The following is a 26,792-nucleotide window of genomic DNA, read 5'->3' as shown; positions in this document are numbered from 1 at the left end:
GAGAGGCTGCATTTGTGTGTTTGTTTGAGAGACAAACAGAGATGGAGAGATTACAGGAGACATAGAGGTCGGCTGTGGAGAAAGGTAGTGGGCAGAGACGTGCAGTAAAGAGCGCATCCGTTTGTGTGCGAGTATTCTTCCACATAAAAGTTTTAAAGTGTAGTTTTGTGTGTGTGATGGGATTCGCATTCTTGCTTCTTGAGTGTCCAGCTGGCAGAGGAGAGATAGTAGGAGCCTTGAAAGTAGCGACAGAGCGGTAAACAGACACACAAGCAGCCTATCAGACCTAATGAGGAAAAGTGCTGTGCCTAAAAGGCAGGTGGGAGGCGGGTTAACACTTGTACCCCCCCCCAGCTTGCCTTGGTCATACATCAATTAGGAAGAAAAATGCACAAGAAGGCATACGCATGTTCTTAAAGGAAAAGCTAAGTATTCACAATCTCCCCGGGTCACGGGCCAACTTTAAAGGTGTTTGCACATTTAGGCCAGAGCAGCTGGATTCAATAGAAATGGTCCAGATCCATCCTGCTCCTGGTGTCCTGAACACAATGGTTTGGCTGGCTGCTTTGGTGAGCTTGGTTCTCCCAGTCAGTCAAATTGAAATAAATGAACTGCCAACCCTGACGGCAGGGTAATTGTTCATATGGAAATTGGATTGCCGCCGTCACAGCAGCCTCCCATTGCGACGCGTGAAACAATTTTTCTGTGAGGATGGGGCAAGAGCGTTCGCATGTCAAAAAAATAAATAAATTCAAGATTGGAGACGTGTAGAGAAAGAGAGTTCTCCTCGCTCTCCCACTTCATGTTTCATCTCGAACAATGCCACTTTTTCCCTTGATGGCGGCAGGCGGGAAAATAAAAGGACAAAGATCCGCCCCTCATTTAAGGCTCCTTGTATGGTTCCTAACCCACGTTGTCATGTTGCCTTGTACACAATTTATCAGGACTTTTCAGCACCTCCGAGACACGGCAAGATTAGCTTCAGAGCAATAACCCCTCGATCACCTCTTCTCCTCCCAGTCCCGAGGCCTCTGGGGACATGGGAGTAATTTAATAGCAGTTCACTTTTATCAGAGTGTTACACTGAGAACGGTTTCAATGTAAGGCAGCGCCTCCCCCCCCCCACACACACACACACACACACACACACACACACACACCCTACCCCCACATAAGTGTCAGACCCTGGCATCTGTCAAAGCCAGCTCCTCTGATAAAGAAAGTGCTGAATATGAACGATCGCGGTATGGGGTGATATCCTATTATGTTTTCGGGGGTAGGGTGTCTGTTTTTTTTATTTATTATATCAGTTCCCTTTCTGTGTCTGCTTTAATGAGTGAGAGAAGCACTCACGCTGCTTCAGAACTTGCCAGGTCAGCAGTTTACGGAAGTGTTTGTGTGTGCGTGTGGGATCTAATCATTGTACACATATTCAACCCTCAACCCCTACTCTCTCATGCTCACACATTGGTGGGTGTCTCCCATTAAAAAAAAAAAAACAGGGGGGGGGGGGGGGTTGGTGGTGGCTGAAGGCGCCTTGGTTGCCTTGTTGGGTTTTAGTGCCACTGTGTCAAAGATCCACAGCGAGGCAGTTCGAAGGGAAGAGTGTCTGTGTGGTCAGAGCGGGATTACCTTGTCAGCACTTCAAGCTGTGTCGGTGCACGTATCTGTGTGTGCACATGTATCTCTAAGCCGAATCTGTGTGTGTGTGCTTGTGTGCACACCTGCCATTTTTCAATTATCTTTCATTTTCCTCTGCTGAGAGCTTCTTTTCCTGCCCAGACATGTCCTAACCTGTGGAGGTAGGCTGAAAGAGATGGCACTAAAGTGCTCAAAAACCGGGGTGTGTGTGATGAACAGCAAGCGGACACACCTCCATGTGCTATTTTCAAACCTGCATGTGCACGTTTGTTCCTCGGTAGTTTTTCTTCCCCAACAAGAGAAGATAAATGAAGATGGAATTTACAACAAATAACCGTGCAACATCAAATTATGTTGCTGAATCACTGAGAATATCAATCGTAAAGCAGCTGATGATTACTCTGTTTTATCTCTTACTGTGATATCGAGACTGAATGTTAAAGTACTGGATTCAATATTCCATTTCAGAGTAGTTTCCTGTGTAACAATCAGTGGCGAGTGCAGGTCATCGGCACCTCATGACAAAATAAAACAACTTCAACTTGTTGTCAGAATGCTTGTCTAACAACCCTGTGGATTGGCAGACATTGGAAGACGTGAATAAAACTTTTAATGAGATGTATTCAGGACTCTTTTGGCAGTTTCTCTAAACTATTGTGAGCCTGACTGACAAGTTACCAAGGATCCTTTTTCCATAGTTACTCTGTTGTTCCTGTAACACGACCTTGTTACATTTAATCTTTTTCCAGTGAGAAAATATTGTCTTCTGGTGATTAGCAGACCTGCACAAAATGAGCGACAAACAGTGAGATGCAACAGCAGTGATTTAACGACGTGCAAAAGATTAGAAATGATGTTTTTTTCAACAGTCACATCATGCTGTATTTTCCTTTAAAGTTTCTGTTATATATGTCTAACAGATGCTTTTCAGGATTGATTCTCATCGTTCACATTAATATAAATAATTCCAGACAACAGTAGAGTTGTCCTTATTTACAATATGGTTTTCATTAACCACGTTTCACTCACTTACCAGTCCTTCCGTAGCCAGCATGCTAGTTAGCTTAGCTAGCTCCCGTTTGAGAGCTGCTTTCCTTTTTCCCTTCTTGTGTATTTTAATACACGACAGAATAAAGGCATGATTTCTTTTCTCCTCACTGCTCGGCCACATGAACACCACGGTTTAACGTACATGTCTGAGCTCAAACATCATGCGGAATAGTGTTATTCTTGGCATTGTATCGCTCTTATTGCTAAGCCGAGCCAAATGATCTGTATCACTCAAAAGAGCCAGAATTCCCATCGCTACTAATCTGAGATGAGCTGAAGGCTGGCTGAGGCGTCCTTCGATTGGCATACCGTCCTAATTAGGACACTCAAAACAAGACACTGTTCTTTGTGCAGCTGATCATTTCAGATGTCTGACTATAGGTCAGATCTATTATCCTCCAACTCCAGCAGTCAATGTATAAAATTCAGATTTTATTATAAGATAAGAAGAGAACTGAATCAGTCAGCAAAAAATGTTCTGGGTTATTTCTTCAAGAGCCCTTTACTTGCTACAAAGCGATCACATCATTATCGTTTATGTTGTGCAGCCCTTTGCTAAGCTTTAATGAGGAAGTAATGTAAATGTTCATCCTAATGAGTCTCTGTTAAACATGTCCTTGTTGCTTTTTGCTGTAACTACAAATTGAAAAGGGTGCACATATATTAGTTGGTTTCTAAATTGAGGTCAGTTTAGCAGTGACTATCAGGCTGCTTTCATTCCTCAATTGTTTGTTTCACAGTATCACATTTTTCAGATGTGCTAGCTTCATTAGCGCACGATGCATTCATTTCATTATTATTTATTCCAGGCCATCGGAGGCTTCATTAGCTGCAGGCTGATGCAGCACGCGGCCTCTAAATTTAGCAGCTTTTTATATATTCAGGATAACCACGTGTAGGATGTTATGCCCGGTTGCTGTGTTTGCTCACAAACAGCTTCGAGACGCGGTGAGGAAAAGAGAGGTGGGCTGGACTGGAGAGAAATGGGCCTCATTCCACCTGTGACACCCCCACCAGACGTCTGCCTTTCTGCAGCTCTTTGAAGCCTCTTTAATTCCAGCGTGTGAGATTAAGCCCATGAAAAAAGGATGAAAAGTGATAGAGCAACAGAAGGAGACATCCTAGCAGAGAACAGGCTCCTTTGAAATAAGTTTTGAATTTGGTTCGCACTGACCCACAATGCAGCATCTGAGGGAATTTTTCTTCTCCTTCTGATCAGGGGCTGGCTATAGGATTTGCTAGAGCAAGAAAAGGACTCTTTGAAGCCACGGGTGTAAGTGGAACTGGAGTTTTTGAAACCTAAATGAACGCCCTGAGACATTGTCCTTGCATTGTACTTTGGGTCTGAGAAAGTTGCTTTATCACAGCGTGTTTGATTGAAAGTCGAGGAAATCGAGTCATTTTCTGCCAGAGAATCGTTCACATAATCCACCTTTTGTGCAGCCTTTCTGTGCGGTCTGTATGATGGCCCAGTGAACTGACAGAAATATGTATATTACAGTTTTAGTGGAGGGTACATTTGGTGAGGCTGTCATGCTTCAACAACTGTCCATATTGACAATCACATCCCAATATTTAGACAGTATGGCCTTCTATCTTGTGTGCAAAAACAGCATCAAGCAAACAGCTGTTGTTTCATTTCAGGACATTTTGTGGAAGCAGAGACCCACTGTGGGTTTAATTTTTGCGTACAAGAGCTGCTAATGAAGTAACAAACCACTCAATTCACCGACCATATGTTTGAAAAGGAGGTACAAGTGTACAATAAAGGTCATGTGACACTGCAGACTACCTGAACCTGACAAACACAATCAGAGCTGTTTAAATCCACTGTGACTAAGTGACAAAAAAAATGTATTAAGTCTTCACAAATTGAGAGTTAATGAGGGCAAAATCTTCTTTTGTTAAGAATAGCAACTTTTAGACTCAGACAACATGAAAAAAACAGACTTTTCAAAGAAGACAGTAACACAAAAGGAAATGCATCTAAGCGTTCATTGCCTTTTTCCTCCATATGTTTTTTTCTATGGGTGTTTGTCAGGGATGCCATCAGAAGAAGTCATCTGCATTCAGTTTTTTTCCCGAAAGGCATTCAAGCCCTTTATCCATTCTAAGTAAGGCTAAGTGATTTTTGTTTGGAGCAAACTTTATTCAACTAAAACTACTTTATCGAGGTTTAATTTGAGTTGTTCATATTTGAGGCCCTCTCTCTGTATCGATGTGAATACTTTTGCAAGTCGTCACCATTCTTTGACACTGCCGCCTGACTTATCTTCTTGTTTATGCTGTCAACAACTTGAGCTTGCACAAACATTTCTGCAAGTCCTGCAGTTTTTTTGTGATGCTTCTTTGAAAAACTCAGACATAAAAAGTGAGTTATTGTGGCGCCTCTAAACGCTGACACACGCTTGTGACCGTCACTCAGCTTTGCCAGGGGATCTGTCCGTTTAATTGAAGTTTCGTTACTACAGAGCTGGAATAGTTGTTTTAAGTAATTACTCTTTTATTTTTCAACCCCTGTGTGTGTGCATTCCCCCCCCCCCCTCTATTAGTTAAATCTTGAAAAATGCTGACTGCCCTACTCTCTTAATTAAAGCTGTAAAAACCAACTGCACATTTCTGTCCTGAAAGAGCACACACAGATTTTATTGCATCATTTCATTTTTAATTGAAATATTTAAGGCTATGAATTGAAAAGGGCACAATTAGTTTACGCAATGCAATTGGATGTCGGAGGGGATTTGGAAGGACCATGAAAGAAAAATAAAATCATCAAATCGAGTAGTGGGCACTTAACTGCAAATGGGAGTTGCCAGAGAAATTACCAGAATCCCCCCTGGGCTAATGTCTAATCAGTGGTCTCCCCACTTAGTCCAATGAAGGAAGGCGGGTTAACATAATAAAACACTGGCAAAGCAACTTCCTGGAAGTTTCATCAGGGGTTTTCAATTTGACAAATGCGCCTTTGGACTTGACTGCTGAGGTGGAACGTTGGATGGCGGGGGCTATTTAATGTGTGTGAGCTCCAAACTAACATGCAAACACACACGCACGTTTGCTGTGTGGGCAATAGCTGCTTGAAAGCCACCTGCAGCTCCACATTAACCACAGCCTGGGCAAACAGCAAGCGAGAGTGCACTCCACATGCACCTGGTGTACATGATGCTGTCTGTCTTTTACTGGAACACTGTTTGATCCTGTTTCTGAGACTAAACCATGCTAACTATGGAGTGTCGTGCTTGAAAGTGTTGTAGGAGAAGATGAAAAGAGAAACAGACGTGCAAATGAGGCTGGAACAGATCCAAGCTTTTTAAAGAGAGGTTGTTTTTTTTTTTATGTGTGTTATAGTTTGAGATGTTGCTTTCAGCCTTAATCTTTTTTTCCTCCACGCTGAGCAGAATATTTCTTACACAAGCGATTATTTCTAATATTAAGTCAATTAGATGCATAATAACCCAACAATTACAGAATTGGAGCAGGAAGTTGAGTCATACACAAACTGCTGCACTGCATACTGATTTCTAGATGTATCCTAATAATGTAAACGTTAAGTCTGATATACAGTCTGCAGTATTCTTAAAGGTCTGTATTACCACATAACAATGAAAACAGTTTGTCTCATGTGTCTTATCTAGCCATGCAGATAGTTTGAGTCTCTGCTTTAAAAGTATTCTCAGAGACTCAGAGGAGATTTATTCTCAGGTGCTAAAAGAATACAATACAATAAGCTTATAAAGCACTGAGCTTGAGGTTGTTAAGAGAATTTCAGAGGCACATACTTCACATCTTCAATCAATCGAGTCAAATTTCTCTCAGGCTATTTTTGAAACGCTCGTGTGTTAAATTAATCAAAGTTCGACTTTTAAAGACGCATAATTATTAACTTTCCTGCTGAGAGTGAGATGAGAAGATCAATGTAACTCATATCTTTGCTGTGTATGTGAATCTGGGGCGAGAAGACAAGTAGCTTAGCATCACCAAAGACTGTGGGAAGTAGGTCTGCCTCTGTCCAGGATATCTGCTGCTAAAGCTCAGTCATCAACATGTTATAACATCTCCCCGTCTGATCGCCACACTAATCCAAGTGAAAACAACAAGACTCTTGAATAGTCTTTTCCATTCGTGTGGTTCTGCCTTCTGTCAGATACTTTTCCCTGAAGATCATGAGATGACATGTTAAGTGTGTGTTCAGGAGTGCATGTTAACCATTTACCTACTCCACACTGCAGATGGTAATGTAAATGTCTGTGTGCATTTAACTGCTTTAATAATGAAACACTTATCCTTTCTGCTCTCTCCAGAGATGGCGAGCTGGATCTCCCTCCTCCTCCTACTCTTCTGTAAATCAATCTCAAGAGCCCAGGAGGACAGCAGCAACATCCCCGTCCCGGAGTTCATCTCTGATACCCCCATTAACAATGTGGTCCAGGACCCTCAGACCGGTCGCATTTACCTGGGAGCCGTCAACACCATCTATCAGCTGGGCTCGGCACTCCGCCAACAGGCCCGTGCAGAAACGGGGCCAAAAGAGGACGCTCGGACCTGTACGCCTCCTGCTTCTGCCTGCCAGGACACAAAGCCAATGCCCAACCTCAACAAGCTCCTGCTGGTCCATCCATCCAACGGCTCCCTCGTCGTCTGTGGGAGCCGCTATCGAGGCATCTGCTCACTCCTGAACCTGACCAACGTGGAGCAGCAGCTGTATTACAGCGACAGCAAAGGAGAGAGGACTTACGTCGCCAGCATAGAGGATTACGTCAACGTGGTGGGCGTTATGTCCACCTACTCTAAAGACGAGCACATCTTCAGTGTGTTTCTTGTCGGGAAGGGCTACGGAGGCCTGGACAGCACAAAACTCATTAGCACAAGAATCCTTCAGGACTTCCGTGACAATGATCGAGACTGGGTGGTATTTGAAAGCATCATTGAGGCATCTACGGTACAGACGACGCCATTTGTTCCCAAGTACCTTCACGACTTCCGCCTTGCCTTCAAAGAGGACGGTTTTGTTTATTTCCTCTTCTCGCGGACACTTGACGGCACAGACACTAAAAACCTCACCTTTATATCTCGTCTCTGCGAGAACGACTACCATTACTATTCGCACACGGAGCTTCAGTTAAACTGCGGGCTTAATAACAGATACAACAAAGTCCAAGCTGCGTATGTGGCGTCTCCCGGGAAAGAACTCGCACGGGTCATGACTGAAGCAGGTATGTATGGGAAAGTCGTCCCCTGGAGCAAAGTTCTGTTCATGGTGGCAAGTCCAGACGATGACGAAAACGACTCTGCCCTCTGCATGTATCCGCTCAACTCTATCAATGAGCGGCTGACGGATATCATCAGCGCCTGCTACAGCGACTCTGGGAAAATCTCCGGCCTTCCCGCTGTGGACATCCCCTACTCATCTAAAAATGAAGAATTCTGCACATCGAGACATGCGGCAAGTACTTCTTTCGTCTCAGCTGATTGAAGTTTTTAAAAAGTCTGTTTGAAATAATAGACGTCAGCTGGATATCATTTGACGAATCCCCTTTGCCGTCATCCATAATGCAGAGATGTGTCACTGTTGACTTTGATGTCTCTGTGTTTGCTTTGTTCTGCAGATCCTTCAGTATTGTTCTGTCTAAAGCTCTCGTTCTGTCTCACACATTTTCCCTCCTTCGACGTCTTCTTTCCCGATTCACCGGAGTCCTACAGAGTAATATATTAAAGATGTTATAGAACAAAAGCAGATTATGGGCTTAATCTGGCCACGTAGAAGAAATATATGGGCCAACGTCGAGAGCTGAAGTTTCCTTTTCACTGTGGATCTCACCAGCTTTGCATTTTTAAGTCTTCTATGTGTAAATGCAAAACTTATTTACCCTTTAAATCAAACAGTCTAACACTATGGTGATAAACAAATGGTTAAAAAAAAAACCACAGTTAAGGAATTACCTTATCCCTAATCTCCTTTGCTGTCTTTTTGGTACTCAAGCCACAGATGTGCTTTGGCCACCAAATGAAAGGGCTTTATTATTCCTTGGGTCTAATTATAAGCTTTTATCCCTGCATCTAATACTGTCTCCATATGAAGCAAGGCATGCTTCTGGGGCTTCTCTGCCAGGCTATTTGAGCATCACATGAAATAAATGAACTTAATGAGATGAATAACACTAATAATAGTAATTTAACATGCGTCATTTAAATGAAGCTAGTAGCATTTGAATTCAAACAGGGCTTTAATTTCACGGCTTTAGCCTAGTTTGACCGGAACAGATACACGGTCAAAAGCACTAATAGCCTCCCATGTAACAGAAATGGCGACACGGTGTTTTCAATGAGACAGTGTACTGTGCAGCTGGTGTGGATATCCCCTCAATTAAACCTCCAATAGTGCATATTTTGCATATTGAAGTAATTCTTTGGTAAATTCAGGTTAAATGCTGACAACTAAACCCCCCCCCGCCCGCATCGTACGATAATTTTTTTAACAGCCAGAAGAACCTCCTTCTTCCACCTTAAAAACAGCCCACCGCGTCCATTACTCCACTTCTCTGCGGCTGAAACACTGATCCATGCTTTCATTACATCCAGACTCGATTACAGCAGTAGCATCCTTCACAGCAGATCATCCGCAGTCCTCTGTAATCTTCAATATATCCAGAACTGTTCACCCGCATCCGCTTCTGTCAACACATCACCCCTGTCCTGCAAAATCTCCATTGGCTCCCATTTCCTACCCCCCGAAAATCTTAAATCCTGCTCGTCACTCCCAAAGCCCTCAACCAGCAGGCCGCCTCGTACCTCGCTGACCTCCTCCACCGTCACCCACCTTCACATAGCCGCCGTTCTTCCAACGCTGACCTCTCGTCTCCACCTCTCAGAACCAAGCCCCCAAACTGGTTACAAGAGACATTGTCAATAGTTGCCCCCTCCCTCTGGCTCTCACTTATCAATTCATAACACATAAGACCACGCTGACCCAGACTCACCTTTCTAAGCAAGCTTTTAAAGTTTGATCGTACAATGTTGTGTTGATCTTTCAATTGTGTCAGTGTCTTTGAGTTCTTAAAAAGTGCTTTATAATTCAAATGTGTAATTATGATTAGAATAGATGGAAACAGTCTTCAAAGGTAGATAGAAGAGGGGAATTTCTCAAATAATGGATGTTCAACACAAACTGTGTGTGCTTAATTGATGTACTAAGGTATGTTTGTTTCGATTGGTTTTGACAAATTTGATGACTATTTTATAATACACAAACGTCTGTGTGGTGTTGTTTAATGTATGTTTATGTGATAGGTTGCTTTTGATGATGAAATCCCCTTTTAACCAGAGACAATTCTTTACTGATGGGGACAAAAAGTAGCCTTAACTTTAATGCAAGTTTATTTTATTTCTAATTGAATTCATAGAAGTTCCATTTCTCTGGTGAATCCCTCACCTTAAGTCGACGACAATAGTCCCATGTTAAAACACAATGCGTTTATGCACGCAATGTGTCATTATGCCTTTTGTCATTTCTCTTTCATGAACAGAAGAATACATTGGAAGAATTCAAATGTGGTGCAGACTTCCTGCCTTCCCCCTTGGCCAGCAAACCCAGATTTGCCTTAAATGTAAAGGAAGTGTTGACCACGCGGGGCCTTCTGACTTCTGTGGCCGTCGCTGTGGAGAACGATCACACCGTAGCATTCTTGGGGAACAGCCAGGGGGAAGTCTTTAAGGTGAAGTTTTCATCCGTTATGTTGCTTGTATTGGCTTGAAATTTCCTTTCAAGGTTTTACCTGGGGGGGGGGGGGGAATTGAACACCTCATGTCTGACAGAGTTACCGTTTGTTTTCTGTGCAGGTACACCTGGCTGAGGAGCCGTATGTGTACAGCCAGGCTCCTGGGCACACCTTGGGAGAGAAGGTCAACAAGAACCTTTTCTTCGACCTCAGTCAGAGCCACCTCTACATTACCACTGAGAAAAGGGTGTGTAAGTCAAGGGCTCTTTCGGAACACTTATTTTAGGTGTGCAGGCACGTTGCTGCATGTGGAGTATCTTTCATCATCACTGTACCATTATAAATGGAAGAAAGTCGCCTGTATGAAACCTATTTAGACCGCAGCATTGCTTTTAAAATAGAAGTGCATCTGATCCAAAAAGTCAGCAGGTGAACTCAAGTTTTAATAGATTGTTGAAATTACTCTCTTTATATTTATCAAAAGGTCGGATGTCACTGCCTGCTGTAGATTCTTCACAAAACATGTTGTATGCGACATGGTTCAAAAAGAGGAAAATGTAATTCATGTATTAATAGTAGAAGAACTTTTCTTCTTTCAAAATGTTACATAAAACGACAGTTTTGGTGAACATTTGATTCTTATTGGTCAGTAATGGAGATATATACTTGTTTGTTTATGTATAGTAGACTTGCTGTGGTTACTGTTCTTTACTTTTGTAGTAAAAACAGTTAAACATTTTTAAATGCAGTGTCTCTCTAGTCAGATGGTCTGCTTTATTAACCAAGCATGCATCATCCAGGTCATTATAACAGGATTAAAGCCCTATAAGGTGTGAAACAATTGAAACCCTGTCAAAGGTTTTCATTTTCTGCAATAAGTTCCTCTTACTCTAAAATATATTTTGATATTATTGGACTACAGTTTCAGACGCTTTCATATGTAAGCTGAAGTTCATTGACATGGACCTTTCCTTATTTCATGTTTCTTCAGCCATGTAATTTAGTAATTTAGCTACTGCACAGTACACAGCGTATTTAATGTAAGAATATATGATGTCGCATCTTCATATCCCCTTTAATTTCAGCCTATATAATTCATTGAACCATACACATAATGGACAAAAACCATTGTAGACAGAAGAGCGTGTTAAAGTTATTCCAGACATAAGAAACCACGCACTGTGACAGGACTTGTTTTACTCTTATTCTACACTACTTCAACCAACCTGGGAGCATTTGTAGCAAATGCTAGAAAATGTTTAGTATTTTGTGCAGTGTCTCCCCTCAGGTGCTCTGTTTGATTTTATTTCATGTTGTAATGCTCCAGATCACCAAGGTGCCGGTGCAGACGTGCCTCCAAAAGAAAGACTGTCAATCATGTGTGAAACTGAGGGACCCTTACTGTGGCTGGTGTGTCCTGGAGGGCAGGTAGGGATCACATACACACAAACAAACTCATGCATGCACATATCAACAGACTATCACAAACACCCACACATGCAATTCAGTTTGTGAAACGCAGCAGGGTATTTGTTCAGTGTTTTATTGCAGACACTTTTATTACCCCTCTGTGGTTATATTCCATCTCCCGATGTCCAGGCAGCCTTAAGGAATTAAAGCTGTTAGTCAGCCGCATGCAGTGAAGGCAGTTTGTGCAATTTACTCTCATCAGCCTATATTTATCAGGGTCTGGAGGGTGGAAGGTGCGGTATGTTATGTGCATTTACAGCGACGTCACAAGGAACAAGAAAAAAGCACAAAGACAGGTTGTTGATTTATGATATTCAGAAACACTGTGTGCACTTCATTCTACTCTAAAACTTCGATGATTTGTTAATTAATGTTAGTATGTCTATATTGATCATTTTTCGTTCTAGTTTCCTCATATATGATACTTCTGCTGTTCTTCATTTCCTTACACTGCAGTTATATACATTTCTGAGTAACAGCATTTTTCTTAGTTGGATGTTGTGCCACTGATTGGACCATTATGGATACAAATTATCATGAAATGTTATAGAAAATAAAAGTACGAAAATAAAAGCCCAACTAGGCATGTTTCTTTTTTCTTCCTTTTATTTAGAATTTTTTTTCCCCCACTAAAATCTGATTTTATATTCTATATATTCTCTATCTATATTTTTCATGTCTATATCAAGTCTTCTCTTGACATCTGTTCTGAGTCACTTGGGCATAAGGTTGTTTTGCACAAAAGCTGTTGAGTATATGTTACTTCACAGATGTTGTGTTTTTGAGGCGTTGTGAAAGCGTTTAGACTGTGTGGAGCAGGAGCTGATGGGAGTTGTTCACTCTCCCTCTGAAGGTGCACCAGGAGGTCTGAGTGCCGCCGGGCAGAAGAAAAGAATGGTTGGCTGTGGAGCCCCAAGCAGCAGTGTGTCAAGATTGTCTCCTTCTATCCCCCGAACCTTTCCTGTAATAAGACTCAGAAGGTACAGTGCTGCCTCTCTGTTCACTCCTCCTTCTCTGCCTTTGTTCTCTGAACCTCTTTCTGTCCCTGCAGAACACACATGCATGCAGAGTCTGAGTAATAAACAGTTTTCATTGTGAAACAAAAAACCTTGCACTCTAGGTCGTCCTGCTCGGTATTGATCCATCGAGTAAACTCCAAACTGTCTTATTATAACTGACCTGTTTGATTGTGCTAAAAGCATAAAGATGGAGAGCTTCTCTTGTGCGTTTTCTTTCTCGAGTTTTTTTTTTTTTTTTTTATTCCTCTGCTTGCTGACTGTTTCTCTTTCCCGTAGTCTCTGACTCAGTTGTGTATTTTCATCAACAGCACCTGTCCTTCTTTCTCATTGATAATCAGTTTTCAGCTTCTCAAAAGAACCAGTTTCTCGATTTTAACTTTTCAATTACAGTTTTCTCTTTTGATGCGTTTGGTTCGTTCAAAATCTGTCCTCACACAGCCATGGACAAAAACCTTTTTCCTCAAAAAAAGACCAAAAAAAACGCATTGTTTTCTGCTCAGGTAAAGATCAACATCCCGTCCCTCCCTGCAATCGGACTTTCTGACCACCTGCACTGCACCGTAGAGTCTTTCCGGAGTGATGGCGTGATGTCCGACTCGAGCCAAGTCTCCTGTGATCTGCCCAACCCTTCACTTATACCTCAAACACCTGAGGGCCAAGGTAAAATCTTTATGATCAACCCCTCTGTCTTTAATACATCCTCTTTCAAGTGTCTTTGGTTCTCATTATGAACCAAGGTTGTAGCACCAATTCGAAACTCAGAAAACGTTTATGTTAATCAAAGTTCCAGCTTACCACAGAGCTTTGCACTTTTTGATGGAAGACCTAAAGGGGTTCTAACAGGTTTATCGCAATCTGTAAATTGTTCTGTCTTTGGTCAAAAAGTATGAAATACACACATCCATTTCCAGTCCATTGTGATAATGTCCACTTATCAAAACTAAGTTTATATTTGTCCAACACATTGGTTTGTAATAAATTACCTGCAAAACAAGTCACATTCCCATCAGTCTCTGCTACTAATGCTATACTTTAACATGCAAACATGCTAAAAATGGGGTATAAATGTGAGCATGTTTGCAATGCATGCAGGTCCTGGTTTGTTAAAGGGAAATTTGCATAGCCTCCAGCATGGCTGTGGACTCCAGGCTGTGTTAAATTAGAACATAATATGTCTAAAGGGATTTTAGGTTTTAGGTTATGCTCTGTCAAATTATTAAAAGGTCATGTCTCCTATAAATGAACAAATTAAATCTTATCATGGACTGTGGAAGTCTTGAATATTCTGAATTACTCACAACTCAAAACATCTTTCCAGTTCTTATGTGTGTTAAATTGCTATCCTAACAGCCAGTGCTTCCCGTGTTAACTCTTCCACTACTGTGTCCTCAGACTTTGTGGCGGTTGCGGTCAAGGTTTTCGTCAATGAGACGGTACAGCTGGCAACGCGGGAGTTCAAGTTCTATAACTGTGCCGCCACAGTGAGGAAATCTGAGAATACACCGTGAGTCAGACTTTTAATCTATCAGTTCTGCTCTGTCACTCACCGAAAAATACACAGTGACACTGAACACAGCATCGGCTGACAAGGTTGATGTAAATGTATCACCCTGCATGAACAGATGAGAGATCAAGGCTCTGTTTGTAAATTGTGATGCACGGTGGTTTTGAATGCACCTCTTGCATTTTCTCTCCCTCCGTTTATTACCGAGCCGAGGAAATTGCCTCAGTTTCCTATTCATTAATCAAAAAAATGAAAGTCAATCTCCCCATTTTTCTCACCTCCTTATTTTTTCCGTCATTTCTTTTATGCCGCGGAGTGTGTGATGAACGAGCTTTGCTTATGTGAAGTTGCAAAGATCCATTTGGCTGTCAGCAGCATGGATTTTTGTGCGGGACGCTCTTTGATGAGTTTGCATGTTTTAAGCTTCTTTTTTGTTTTCTGCTATTTATGTGTGTGTGCCACTGTTGCTGCCTAATTATGAGTGTAAACACATTTTTCTTATCTTTGGTGTTTATGTGTCTGCATTTCTGCGTGTGTGTTTTCAGGTGCATGTCATGTGTGGCCAGTTCGTGGGGCTGTCAGTGGAATACACAAGACCACACCTGCAGCGACATGGACACGGAGAGCGTGTCGGGCCCCAACATTATCAACCACCGTCAGGTTAGTTTGTTTCAAGGATTAACACATCAGATCCGTCAAGTTGTTTTATTTGTAACACTAAGTGTACAATGAATGTTGCAAAAGTGCAGAAGAAGTTTTAGAAGACACATTAAATCACCAGATTAGATAAACTCCCTCAAGATCAGAATTTCTCCTGAAAACGAATCAAAACTCAAATCCTGGTATCAGCTGGCACCATCTTGCATGACAAATATTCTAGGATTGGGGATATCAATTTACAAGTCAGCAGATGTTTCAGAGATACACTTATCTATCTCTGCAGATCAGGGTGTCCGTTAAGTCGCTGGCATACTATTTAAAATGTAAATTATTAAAAGTTGGTGTATCTGATTGGTTTTGATTGCCTTCTCAGGGAGCCAAGTGTCCTAAGTTTGAGAATCAAGATCCTTTGCTGATCCCCGTGGGCTACAAGACTCGTATCAGCTTCGAGGGGATCAATTTGGACCACTACCGGGTAAAGTAGTACACACACAGAATGTAAAGCATTTCTAAAAGACAAGCCTGCTCTTTAAAAAAGGCCTCATGGGTCCCTACAAGGGAATAAATGAATACACCCATTTGATAGAAGAAATGCTCAAACTCACAAATGGGAATTCGGAAGATGCAAAAACGATCTTTTGCATATGTAAAATGAAAAACAATGCAACAAAAAAAAAAATTTTTGATTTCCATTTGCATAAATTACAGACTGCATAATTCAAAGAGGCAGAATCATACACAAATAATCGATGTATTGAGCTCTTTGTGCAGATGTCTACACAGCAATAACGTAGCGCTTCCATTGATCTGAACTGACTGGTAACATTGTGATTAAAAAGTTACAGACACTGACACATCAGGCATTGATGCATGTGATGCTCTTGCATGGAAATTTACACTCTTGTGAAAGTGATAGTTATAAAAGTCCCCACCTTTTCATAATCCATTTAATGACACAGACTCAAAGTGTTGAAAGTTTAGAATTCCAAAAGATAATTTCATAACCCTTGTTTTAGTTCTGAAACATGTCTTCACAGGTCTGCTTGTTTTGCGTATAAATTGAAGCCCTTGTGGGCAACGGAGGAGGTGAATTATGCCAACAGATGTGCAGCTGAGGCTCTGCCTGGTGCCCATGTAGGACTTGTGAATGCACTTGTTGTCTTACATGCTACACAAGTTACAACAAACAATGAAAAAAGAAGCCAGTCATCCGATCCAAACTTCTGTGGTTGAGAACAGAGGGGGCTGAAAGAGTCTGCAGAACAAGATAGTCTTTTACATTTCTTGCTCTGTAGAGCAGGGGGAAAAGAGGAGAATCAGAGAAAAGCTTTTTGTAAACAGGATCTACATAAATTAACACATAATGTTCCTTGTTTTTATTTGTCCTTTTTTCTTCAGGGTCGTCTTTTCACAATTGGCACTGAGCTGATGAAAAATGTGGAAGAAGAAGTTATATTTGAGGGAGGTTTTTTCTACACCTTTAGCGGATTCATTGTGAGTATGACTGTTTTCCAGTTGCTGTACACTCATTCAAGTCTCTGTTAAAACTGTACTGCTGATTGTTCTTTTGCTTAGCTCCCTCACAGATTGTGAGCAATTTCCGCTCCTCTCAGCCCAGATCCTTGAACTGTATCTGATATGTGGATTATCAAAGTGCAAAAGAAAAAAAAAAAACCTGTAACCAAGCGAAACATATTGAAGAGGGCCACTTGATTGCACATTCTTCAGCTCTGAAAATCTCTAAATGCAAACTTTCATCTTTGCACAGCTGATTTCATCTTTAATTCACCCTGTAGCTCTCCTCCACAGTCTCTTTGATATTCTCTAGCTCCCTCTAATGGACAGACTCCCCTCACTTATTTTAGTTTCAGCTCTACATTGTGGATTCTGTGATTGGTAAAGCTCAAGCAGTGCATAGCCTCCAGCTATGTTCTTTTCCTACGTTGATTTCTTCAGCTGAAAATCTGCCAGACTTGATAAAAAAAAAAATTCCCCTCCTTTTTTTTTCTCCCTTGGCGCCGGGGAGCGGCAGCCCACACTGTTTGCAGCGAAGAGCTTAACTGTCATTAATCACTGGTCTCTGAATTAATAATTCATTTTATTCCATTTTCTTAGTTTTCCTACGACAAGTCACCGGAGACCAATGTCCTCTTCTACTTGAAGGACAAGGAGTCGGGAAAGAAGATGGACAGCACGCTGAATGGTACACTGTCTCACATGTTAATGTGGAGATCTTATTTATAATGCCCAGTGTGTACAGCGCCAGTGGGGGCCTGTGGTGGATCTGAAGAGGCTGCTTTTTATCTTCAATTGGAAATTAATTAGAAAATAAACGGTGGAATCAAAAATAGTTTGACATAACAGGGAGGACTCAGGGTCATTCAGGACAAGTGATTAAATAGCCTGTTTTACATTTACCTTGTCATGCCAATTAGGAGGGCTAACAAATTCCAACATACATGTATATGACAATACGACATAGTGTTTACAAACTGCTATTTATCATATATTGTTTTCAGAGCTGAAAGAATTAAGCCACAGTGTTCATTGCAATTTAACATAAAGAGTACCCTCAATGTATTGTATGTATGTCAATACATCTGAAACTCCATCAATGACATTATCAAAAAAATCAATTAGTGATTGCAGTATCAACAGGATTAAAATAGTTTACCGTAAGATTATTTTATCAATGCAGGAAAAACCTCAAACTGAAAAACTGCTGAATGATTAAAAAATATTCAATAAACAAGTAAAGATGGATTGGTAAGAATATTTAAAGATCTGTTTTATTAATTAATCAAGTCACAATTAATGTTTTTCCTTCATCTGATAAGATACACTTAAAATGTTTTTAGCATTGTGCGTCACTGACTCCTTTTTATTGATTTCGGTGTGTTTTTGGAAAAAAACATCTTCACTGTATATAAAAAAAAAAACAGGCCACAGATTGGATCACAACACGCAGAGAAAGTGGAAGATTTATTTTTTCAGCCCTGAGGGTAGACTGTGTGTTGCCTGTAAGGCAAACCCGGGGCAAAGTGATCCACAAAGCATTTGCATCTGCCTATTAAAAGACAGATGCAGCAACTCCAAATTGTACTTCCATAATATTGTGGTACTCACAATGGATAGTATAAAAAAATTAATATAGCTGACCCAGACATAATTATTTTAATTCCGGAACTCCTTCGTCCTGTCTTCTTAATTGCACACACGCTTTGAATGGATTACACTAGTAGTGGCTAACTAAACCGCTTGCTTAACTAATTTCAAGAGATCAACGAATGTATGGTATTCTCACTGTTTTCTTACACCTCAGTGTGTCTCTCTCTCTCTCTCTCTCTCTCTCTCTCTCTCTCTCTCTCTCTCTCTCTCTCTCTCTCTCTCTCTCTCTCTCTCTCTCTCTCTCTCTATCTCTATCTCTCTCTGTGTTTCTGACTCCATACCTACACATTTTTTTGTAATCTGTTAGACTTTTGCCGCAGGCTATGCTCACACAAGTGATCAGTGGAGGACATTTAGTCAGAATAATGTCCAGATTAACTACTGTAGCCTAAAACTGCTTTATAAAAGATTTTGTATGGCATTTTCATACTTGTAATCTTCAGCCACATCCTACAACCTTTTATCATATTCAGCAAATGATGCTAACTCCGAAAGACCCCTAACAGACCTTGTACAGTGATGCAATGACAACTCTAAGCATACAAAAAAGTGTTAAATTAGAGATGTGACAACAGATTTTTCTCTCCTCATTTTCCCCTTCAGTCACTCTGTATAACTGCTCCGTGGGGAGGGAGGACTGTAGTCTCTGTAAGAATGCCGACCCAATGTATCGCTGTGTGTGGTGCGCCAAGCAGAAGGCGTGTGTGTACGAGAAGTTGTGCCAGCAAGTGTCCGTGGATCCTTCAAACACCGAGTGCCCTGACCCTCAGATCACCGATGTAAGTAACGTCCTCATGTGTTTTTCGTGACCTCCTCTAAAACATTCATTCAAGACTCTTGATTAGCAGTCAAACGGTTGGGACTTTACTGATTGAATTATTGATTGGAGTCTTTCTTTTTTTATGAAGTCTACTTCTCCTTGGGATCGTGTTGAGGTGATCTCTGTCCCATTTGGGGTTTGATCAATACTTTCTTTGTTCACTTAATTGTCGGTGCCTCATTGTCATTGACAAAAATCAATCAGTACTTGTGTGGATGTCGATGTGACAGAGGTTATGACCACACAGAGTACAGCCTTACTGATACGACAGCTAATGAAGATATCACAGAAGTCTATTTGTGTAGACGTGTTAGCAAAAAGCTTTATGGACCTTTTATTGTCTAATATCTGTTTATGCTTTGCCGTCATTTGGTCAAATATCGGATCAACCGACCAGTACATTTCCATTAAAATTTGCACTCGCATTCAAGATCCACAGAGATATACTGTACTGTATACAATAATCCTCTGAGTCTTTCTTTTTTGCCTTAATGAGGTTGAGAATCTTGTGATTTGTTGACAATGACTGGATGGACTTTTTCCTTCGTTTAGTTCAAATTTTTTTTGTTCTTATAATGAATTATATTGGCTTCAATTATTCCTGGTTTAATGTTTTATTATGTAATTTAAATGTTATTATGTTCAGTGCTTTGTGACCACATTCTGGAAACTACATTGCTCACTACACCTAAATGTTGCACACAGTCAACATCAAACCTCCAAACATCCGAACGATAGCATTGTGATTATAACAATGTCGGTATGCTGACAGTAGCTTTTATTTTAAACCAGTTATGGCCTCAGAGTCTCGGTCTTGATCGATTTAAGTCATTTTAATTACATTTAAGCGTCTTACCCAAGGACGCATCGTTGCTGCAGGTGCTGGGGATCGAACCCTCGACCCCCTCCCCTCCAGTTGAGAAAACATCTGAGCCATATAACATCATCAATCTTATATGTGTTTTCATAGAACATCCTGCTATTTTGTGTTTGTAAAGTGTTTTATTTTCCTCTAGTATTATTAGCATTATCATAAATAATCCGGCACTGGTTGGCTTCTTTTACCTTCACAAACAGTCATGCACACATGACTCATACAGTATGGATGTAATTCTCCACCAAGGCTTTGAATATTTAACACTTAAACTGCAACTATTCAGCCGACTTACACAGACTGTGTAAATCTCTTGTATGTTCCTATTGCACAACTAATCTGTCTAAATCCATTTCAAATCCTTTCTTCCTATAAACACCCACCACCAACCCCTCCCCTGCATCGCCCGCTATCCAGATCATCCCTCGTTACGGCCCCCTGCGGGGAGGAATCTCAATCACCATCCGGGGCTCAAACCTCGGCATCCGTGAATCAGACATCAAAAGCATCAAAGTGGTCGGGGAGCCGTGTACCCATCAGAAGGAGAAGTACGCTGTCTCAACAAGGTAATACTTATGCTTGTCGACTTTGTTCTGGCAAATATATCAGAAGCAACACACACAAACACGAATAGTTCTTTGGTTATTTACTTTCGGTTAAACTGCATAAAATGTTTCTTTCATAAACCTTATCAGCTAAGTAGAGCTTTGCCTCACTCCTCGAGGTGACCTGGGTCTATATTTTAATTAGCTCATTATGCCACCATATTGATCTGAAAGTCTCCAGGTGCCAGTGGATCTGGAAACAAAATCACTCTTTAAAAGGCAAATGCAGAGGTGGTAGAAGTAGGCTGGTGCTTTTTTTCTGTGCAGAAGTACCAAAACCACAGTCCTGCATTCAAATCCTACACAAATGAAGTAAGGACGTATTGTCAGATTACTTATGCCAAGAAACAACAGCAAAACCAGTAGCATTTTACTTTGGGAGCTGTTTGTACTGCTACTTGCAACTACTATGTATACAGTTTGAGGCTATGAGAACTTAATGAGCTCAGAAAGTTCTGCTTCTCAGATTTGTTTTCAAATATTAAATTTTTTTGAGGCCGAGAGGACTGGATGAAAAAATATCGAAGAAGTCTTTCTTGTTGAATCACTTGTAACCCATAAACATCTTATAATTGACAGAGGACCATGAACTAAATACGTCTGCGTAGAGATTCACACAAAAAGTATCTCACATTCACCACAGATAGTACTTCTCCTCATCCCAGAGGTGCTCAAATGAGCTTTGGTGAGAATAAAATTTATGCCCCACGAATCTACTTCAGTCACAGCTGTGTTTCAAAAGTGTTCACTTCATACAAACGCTCTTTAAAAGAGAAGACATCCACATTGATGCCCGACAGCCACTAGCCAGAGCCGGTGACACCTGGCAGGATTGATCAACGTTTATGACAAATTCTTGCCCCGCCATCTGCAGGATGAGGCATTAAACAGAATTTATGAGACCAGATGGAACGATTTCCACTCTTAAATCAACTACTTTTGGCGGCACCGTGCCTGTACAGTGGTCTTCATCTTGTTGTTAGTTGTCCTGCATGCTCGACTGCATGTTTCAGCTCATTCACTTTAAACTGTCGGCTTTTCCAATGTGATATTAAATTCCTTCACAACACTGCTGTAGCTGTTAATTGTCTACTCGCGGCCCACCTGTTAGACCAAGCATGGCTTGCCATTTTATGCTGACCTCTTTCATTAGCAACACACATTCCCTGAGGATCGCGCCAGACTCAGACGTGTTTGGTTTATCACACTATTCAGAATGCAATGTGGGAAATTCCCAGAGGGTCCAATTTCTAAGAAGCAAGACACAGGCAATCTGGCATTAGAAATCATTTAATGTTTATAGCCGCTTAGTCAACAACATTATTTAAATCTTATTTAGCCCGCCTGCTGACTTCAAAGTGTTCAACAAAAGAAGAGAGTTTGTTTTTCTTAGTTACTGTCTTTACATTTTATAAATTACTTACTATATATTTACCATCTTCTCCTGCAGGACTCAAAGTGCAGCTCCAGACTTAAAGTCAAAATAACACAGACAAGAGTTTTGATTTGTACAATTGTTAAAAAGGCTTATTTTGTTTCCACAAATACCTGTTTAAATTAAACGTGAGGTTACAGAGTATATCTCTTAAGACATTTATTACATATGAGTCCTTATGTGTCAGTGGATATCTGGAGATTTGGTTCTGTTGATGAAGCAATCTTCAGACGAACCTTGTGTTCAGTGTATTAAAGTATGTTATTATCAGAAGATTGGTAATGAAGTGAAGCATTGTTGTGCATCACTTGTTTTAAATAAAAGTCCTCCAACAGATTTATTTTCTGTTGTCTTGTCCAGCGTGGTGTGTGTGATCGGTCCTGTTCGGGACATGACGAATAACTGGGGCCAGGTGGAGGTGACAGTGGAGGGGGGGAAGAAAGGAACCTCAACCATACAATTCACCTACAGGGTAAGTTTCTCTTTGTCTTTAATTGTCCTTACCTAAACCGTAAGAATGAAAGTGTTGCATCCTTAATCCCTGAAGCAAACACATCAGAAGAGTTCAGCTGGTTTTCTTATTTTTAAGGCCTCTCTTGTGTTTTATTTCATTACTGCAGAGAGCCTTTTATCAGATCATACCAAGGTCATGTAATTTACAGTGAATGTACAAATCCAGCGCTCTAGGTGTTGCTAAATGAAGCACCTCGATGCTGTCATATTACAATAGTAATGCACTGTACGTTACAAAAAAGCCACAATGTGTATGCATTCCTCTCTAACCAGATTCCATGCAGTGGGCCCCCTTTTCTCTCTAATACTCTAACAGGCTCCAGCGTAGCTATTTAACTGGCTTTTCATATCTGCGGCTCTGCTAAAGCTCCCCCACAGGGGAGTGCTCCGCCTAACTGTTTGCTCAGCAAATTGAGGCAGATGTGGTGCTTGCATGGGTGTGTGTGTGTGTGTGTGTGTGTCTAATAGAGCAGGAGGGATCAAGGAGGGTGAGGGAAAGTGTCTTGAGTGTATGACTTGACTGTATTTGTGTGTGTTGCTATTCTATGTGTGTGCGTGTGGGTTGGAGCTCCGGTGTGCATGTAAATGTTGCTGGAGAAAGATGAGTATATATTTATGCTGGATCTTGTTAACCCCTCCACCTCTTCAACCCCGTACATCTCCTCACCAGGACCCGATTCCCGAAGAAGTGGTACCCTCCAGAGGTCCTAGAGCTGGAGGCACCCTCATTACAATTAAAGGGCATTTTCTGTACACTGGCAGTAAAGAAGACGTCCAGGTCACTGTGGGGACTGTGGACTGCACTGTGTAAGGAATTATTTTCTTAATTGTCATTCACACAGAACTCCAATTCTTTTCAATTCAGCTGATAAGTGCTACTTGTTATTCAGACATTGTATTCTATGCAAATTCTACAGTATGCACACTTTGAAGCCCAAATTGATTTTTTTTTTCCACATTCCTGCAGTGAAAATGGAATTGACCTTAACTTAGGTGTCATATGCAGCTTTTTTTATTCTCTCGCTCGCTCACATTTTGCTTCAGCTGTTGTGGTCACGGATGTTCTGTCAAAACCAGCCGATGGTGACATTTTAGGCAGTGGTAACAAAAAAAACTAACGAGCTATAGAGCAGCAAAGCCCGAATTTAACAAGCTGTCAGGCTGCTGCCATGTTGGCTTCCATTGCACAGTGACCCTGTGTGACCCCAAACTCCTCCAGCCAGCCAGCGTTGAAATATGTCCTTGTGTTGGCAGGGAGCACTTCGGAGAGGATATCACCTGTAGGACAGGAGAATACCTGGAGAAGCCGCCCTCCGAACGTCTGGCCGTCACTGTGAAGTATGGCAAGAGTACCACAAAAACCATCAGAGATGCCTTTGAATACTTGGAAAATCCCATCGTGCTGGACCACCAACCCAAAGGGAGCTTTTTCTGGTCAGTATCGAGCTGTAGCGTAGTGACCTTTGCCTTGAGCCTAAAGATTTGTCATATTGTGTTCACCTAATATAGAAAGGATGCTCAAGTGAAATTTTGCCATTTGGAATCTGTAATCTTCTTTTTTAAGACCAGTCTGATTTCTTCTCTGCAGAGATTTGGGACAACATTTTCTGCTACAGCAGCTGAGTTTGTTCTAAGGGAACCATTTAGTTTAAATTCAAACTGAATTCTGATTTAGTTTTTAGAAAAAACTATTTCAATGTCTGCAGATTCAGAATTTTGATCTAGACTGAAATATCATGCATTAAATTGATTGCCATGACTAATGTATAGTCACAGTGCAAAGGTGCAAGTTGCTGCCATCAGGCAGATGCTATAACCACCCTATACTAAATCAAATAGAACCTGATTATCAGCAAACAGTCCCCCTTTATTGTCTGTTATTGCAATAAAATGTGTGCAAACACATGATGTTCAATCTTGTCGGAGCCTGGATTTTAAGAAAATAAAACTTTGCAACTTTTAGGTACCATAATTGACAAAAAAAACAACAGGTTGACAGAAGCTTGGAATCTCCCACAGAAACGTTTTCATTTTTAGTGGAGAAGTAAAAAAGGAAAAACTACCAAATTGTCATCATTGACTCGGTCAAACAGAAAAGTACTGCCACGGAGAATTGAACACTCAGAAAAACATCTCCCCTCTTCTCTGACCTCCAAGCTTCTATCTCTCTACAACTTTTTTTAAGAACACCAAGAAGCCTCCTTATTTCCAAAAGTATGATTTGTCCTTCAAGAGTTGCCGAGTTTCAATGTGTTTACATGCAGGAGTTTTTCCACTCCTGATCAGCTGAAGGGGTTATAGATGATCCTCTTTGATGTTGCATTGAACTGCTTGACGATCGCTGAAAATGGATGCATTAGATGATTATCTTGCTTTTCTGTGCCATTGAAAGCACCAGGATGCGTGTGATTAGGCACACAGACTAAAAGAACAGACAGCCTAAACTAATTTGTTTTCATCTCCGCTGAAAATTACCCCAGGCACAATTTAAGAAGCGTGTATGTCTTCCCGTAACTCTCCCTTGGGGTTTATCTTTGTTTGGCTGTTGATATATTTACTTATGTGTTTTACCGTGTTGGCTGTTGTGTATTTAAGCCTGTTTTTCTTTTTTTAGTGGAGGGAGGAACATAGTGGTGACCGGTTCCAGCTTTGACCTGATCCAGACTGCTGTCTTAAAGGTCGTAGAAGCCAACTTGACATCATTTGAGGTGTGTGTGTCCTTATTTATCTTTTTTTTTTTTCCTTCTGTCAAACAACCCACTGGTTATTATTCAACACTAGAGAGTCTTAATTTCCTTGATCTTATCAATATCCGCGTTTAAATAGCTCTTTCTGACATTTCTTTGTCTCCAAGAATCTCGACTTTTCAATCCATTTCTCCCCTCACAGTAGCAGCACAGTCCTTCAATCTTAACACATCCTGGCATAAGCCCACAACTACAGTGTTGATTCATTGAAACTCTGTGAAACATGCTCACATACACGCACGCACACTCTCACACATAGTCTCCGCCATAAGCCATTATGACTCCATCTCACTGTTTAGACCATAAATCCTTCAGACCTGCAGGAATGCAGATAGCAGCACCACTGTTTCACAAAATCACTATGTTCCTTGTCCAGCTTGTTCAAGCAGCACTGACTCTGCCAGGAAACTTGAAGGAGTTGTACACAGCCTGCTGCCGCCTGCCCTCCAGTGTACTGCGCAGTGTTAAGCAGCAGCAATTTTGTTCATTTCATTAAAAGGGCTAAATTTAATACCGGCATTAAGGTTGCAGAAGATTATGCGGCTATGTCGCTCTTCACCACTTTACTGTTGGCCAAGTCTCTGGTCGCCACTACCCAGGGACAGCAGAGATTTGAAAAGACTTCTGGCTGCAATAAACTATCTGCGGATGAAGTGTTATCTCAAAGGCTTTAGCTGGTCAACTTCATAAGCTTCTCTTGGTTTTTAAGTCTATCCACTGAACTGGACCCGAATATTTCTAAGTCATTAATGCTGCTAGCTTATAGTGAAAACATGTTGTTTACATAGTAGCTAGGTCAGGTTAGCTGCTCAAAGCTGTGCAATTTTTGTGCAGTTTCCATATATCTTGGACATTTAAAAATCAAAATTATCCAAGAAATGTTGTAAATCTGTGCTCAAAAATAAATGAAAATGTGTTGCATTCTCAATTCAATTCAAAAAACTTTATTTGTCCCCAGGGCAATACAGAATTTTGTGAAGTTACACGGAGAAACTGACAGATTTAAATGTTTAGCTCCCTGAGTAAACAGAATTCCCAATTCATTTTTGTACAGGGAAGAATTTTTCAAAAATGAGAAAAGCCAATTCAAATAATATGACATTTGTAATAAATAAACACTGAATCATATGTAAACTAACAAGTATTTTTGTGTACAATTTCTGTGTCCTAGATTGTAATTTCGTGAAGAGTTTTTAAGGCAGTTAAACTCAAGATGTAAATGTGGATTTTTAAAACTACAAATTTTTAATAAAGATTCACCAAAGCTGGTTATAAACGATTGTTTTAAGTGCTGGAGGTGGACTACTTAACCCTTTGACAAAACCAGGCTAAATGTTGCCCATTTCCAGTCTAAGCTAATAATCAATGTGTTTTTTTGTCTTTGAGCTAAGCTACTGCGCTGTTGGCTGTGTTATCTTGGCTTTGAGCTAAGTTAAGCTAACAGGCTGCTTGATGCAATAGCACCGAATATGAACTATGTTGTCTCTATTAAAGGTGCACATAGCTGCTTCAGATTTGTCTTTAAAAGAAATGTATTAAGACAACTTGAAAAGAAGTTAAAAAGATGTCAA

At 40.9% G+C, this 26,792-nt stretch overlaps 1 protein-coding gene across 1 annotated transcript in view; it reads left to right on the top strand.

The window, feature by feature from the left end:
- Positions 1–26,792, top strand: part of plxnb2b (plexin b2b) — a 121,268-nt gene that overhangs the window by 71,014 nt on the left and 23,462 nt on the right. The window contains exons 3-19 of the mRNA XM_079347077.1: positions 6,993–8,134; positions 10,215–10,403; positions 10,528–10,653; positions 11,734–11,834; positions 12,730–12,856; positions 13,396–13,555; positions 14,288–14,399; positions 14,945–15,059; positions 15,433–15,534; positions 16,458–16,553; positions 17,175–17,262; positions 18,831–19,006; positions 20,339–20,487; positions 22,322–22,433; positions 23,145–23,281; positions 23,729–23,908; positions 25,089–25,182. Of these exons, the coding sequence (XP_079203203.1) occupies positions 6,995–8,134; positions 10,215–10,403; positions 10,528–10,653; positions 11,734–11,834; positions 12,730–12,856; positions 13,396–13,555; positions 14,288–14,399; positions 14,945–15,059; positions 15,433–15,534; positions 16,458–16,553; positions 17,175–17,262; positions 18,831–19,006; positions 20,339–20,487; positions 22,322–22,433; positions 23,145–23,281; positions 23,729–23,908; positions 25,089–25,182 (3,204 nt within the window). The 5' untranslated portion in view covers positions 6,993–6,994. The remainder of the gene's footprint in view (positions 1–6,992; positions 8,135–10,214; positions 10,404–10,527; positions 10,654–11,733; positions 11,835–12,729; positions 12,857–13,395; positions 13,556–14,287; positions 14,400–14,944; positions 15,060–15,432; positions 15,535–16,457; positions 16,554–17,174; positions 17,263–18,830; positions 19,007–20,338; positions 20,488–22,321; positions 22,434–23,144; positions 23,282–23,728; positions 23,909–25,088; positions 25,183–26,792) is intronic.

The sequence above is a fragment of the Symphodus melops genome (assembly GCF_947650265.1).
Source record: "Symphodus melops genome assembly, chromosome: 6".
Taxonomy (NCBI): Eukaryota; Metazoa; Chordata; class Actinopteri; order Labriformes; family Labridae; genus Symphodus; species Symphodus melops.
This window is presented reverse-complemented; position numbering and strand designations above follow the sequence as displayed.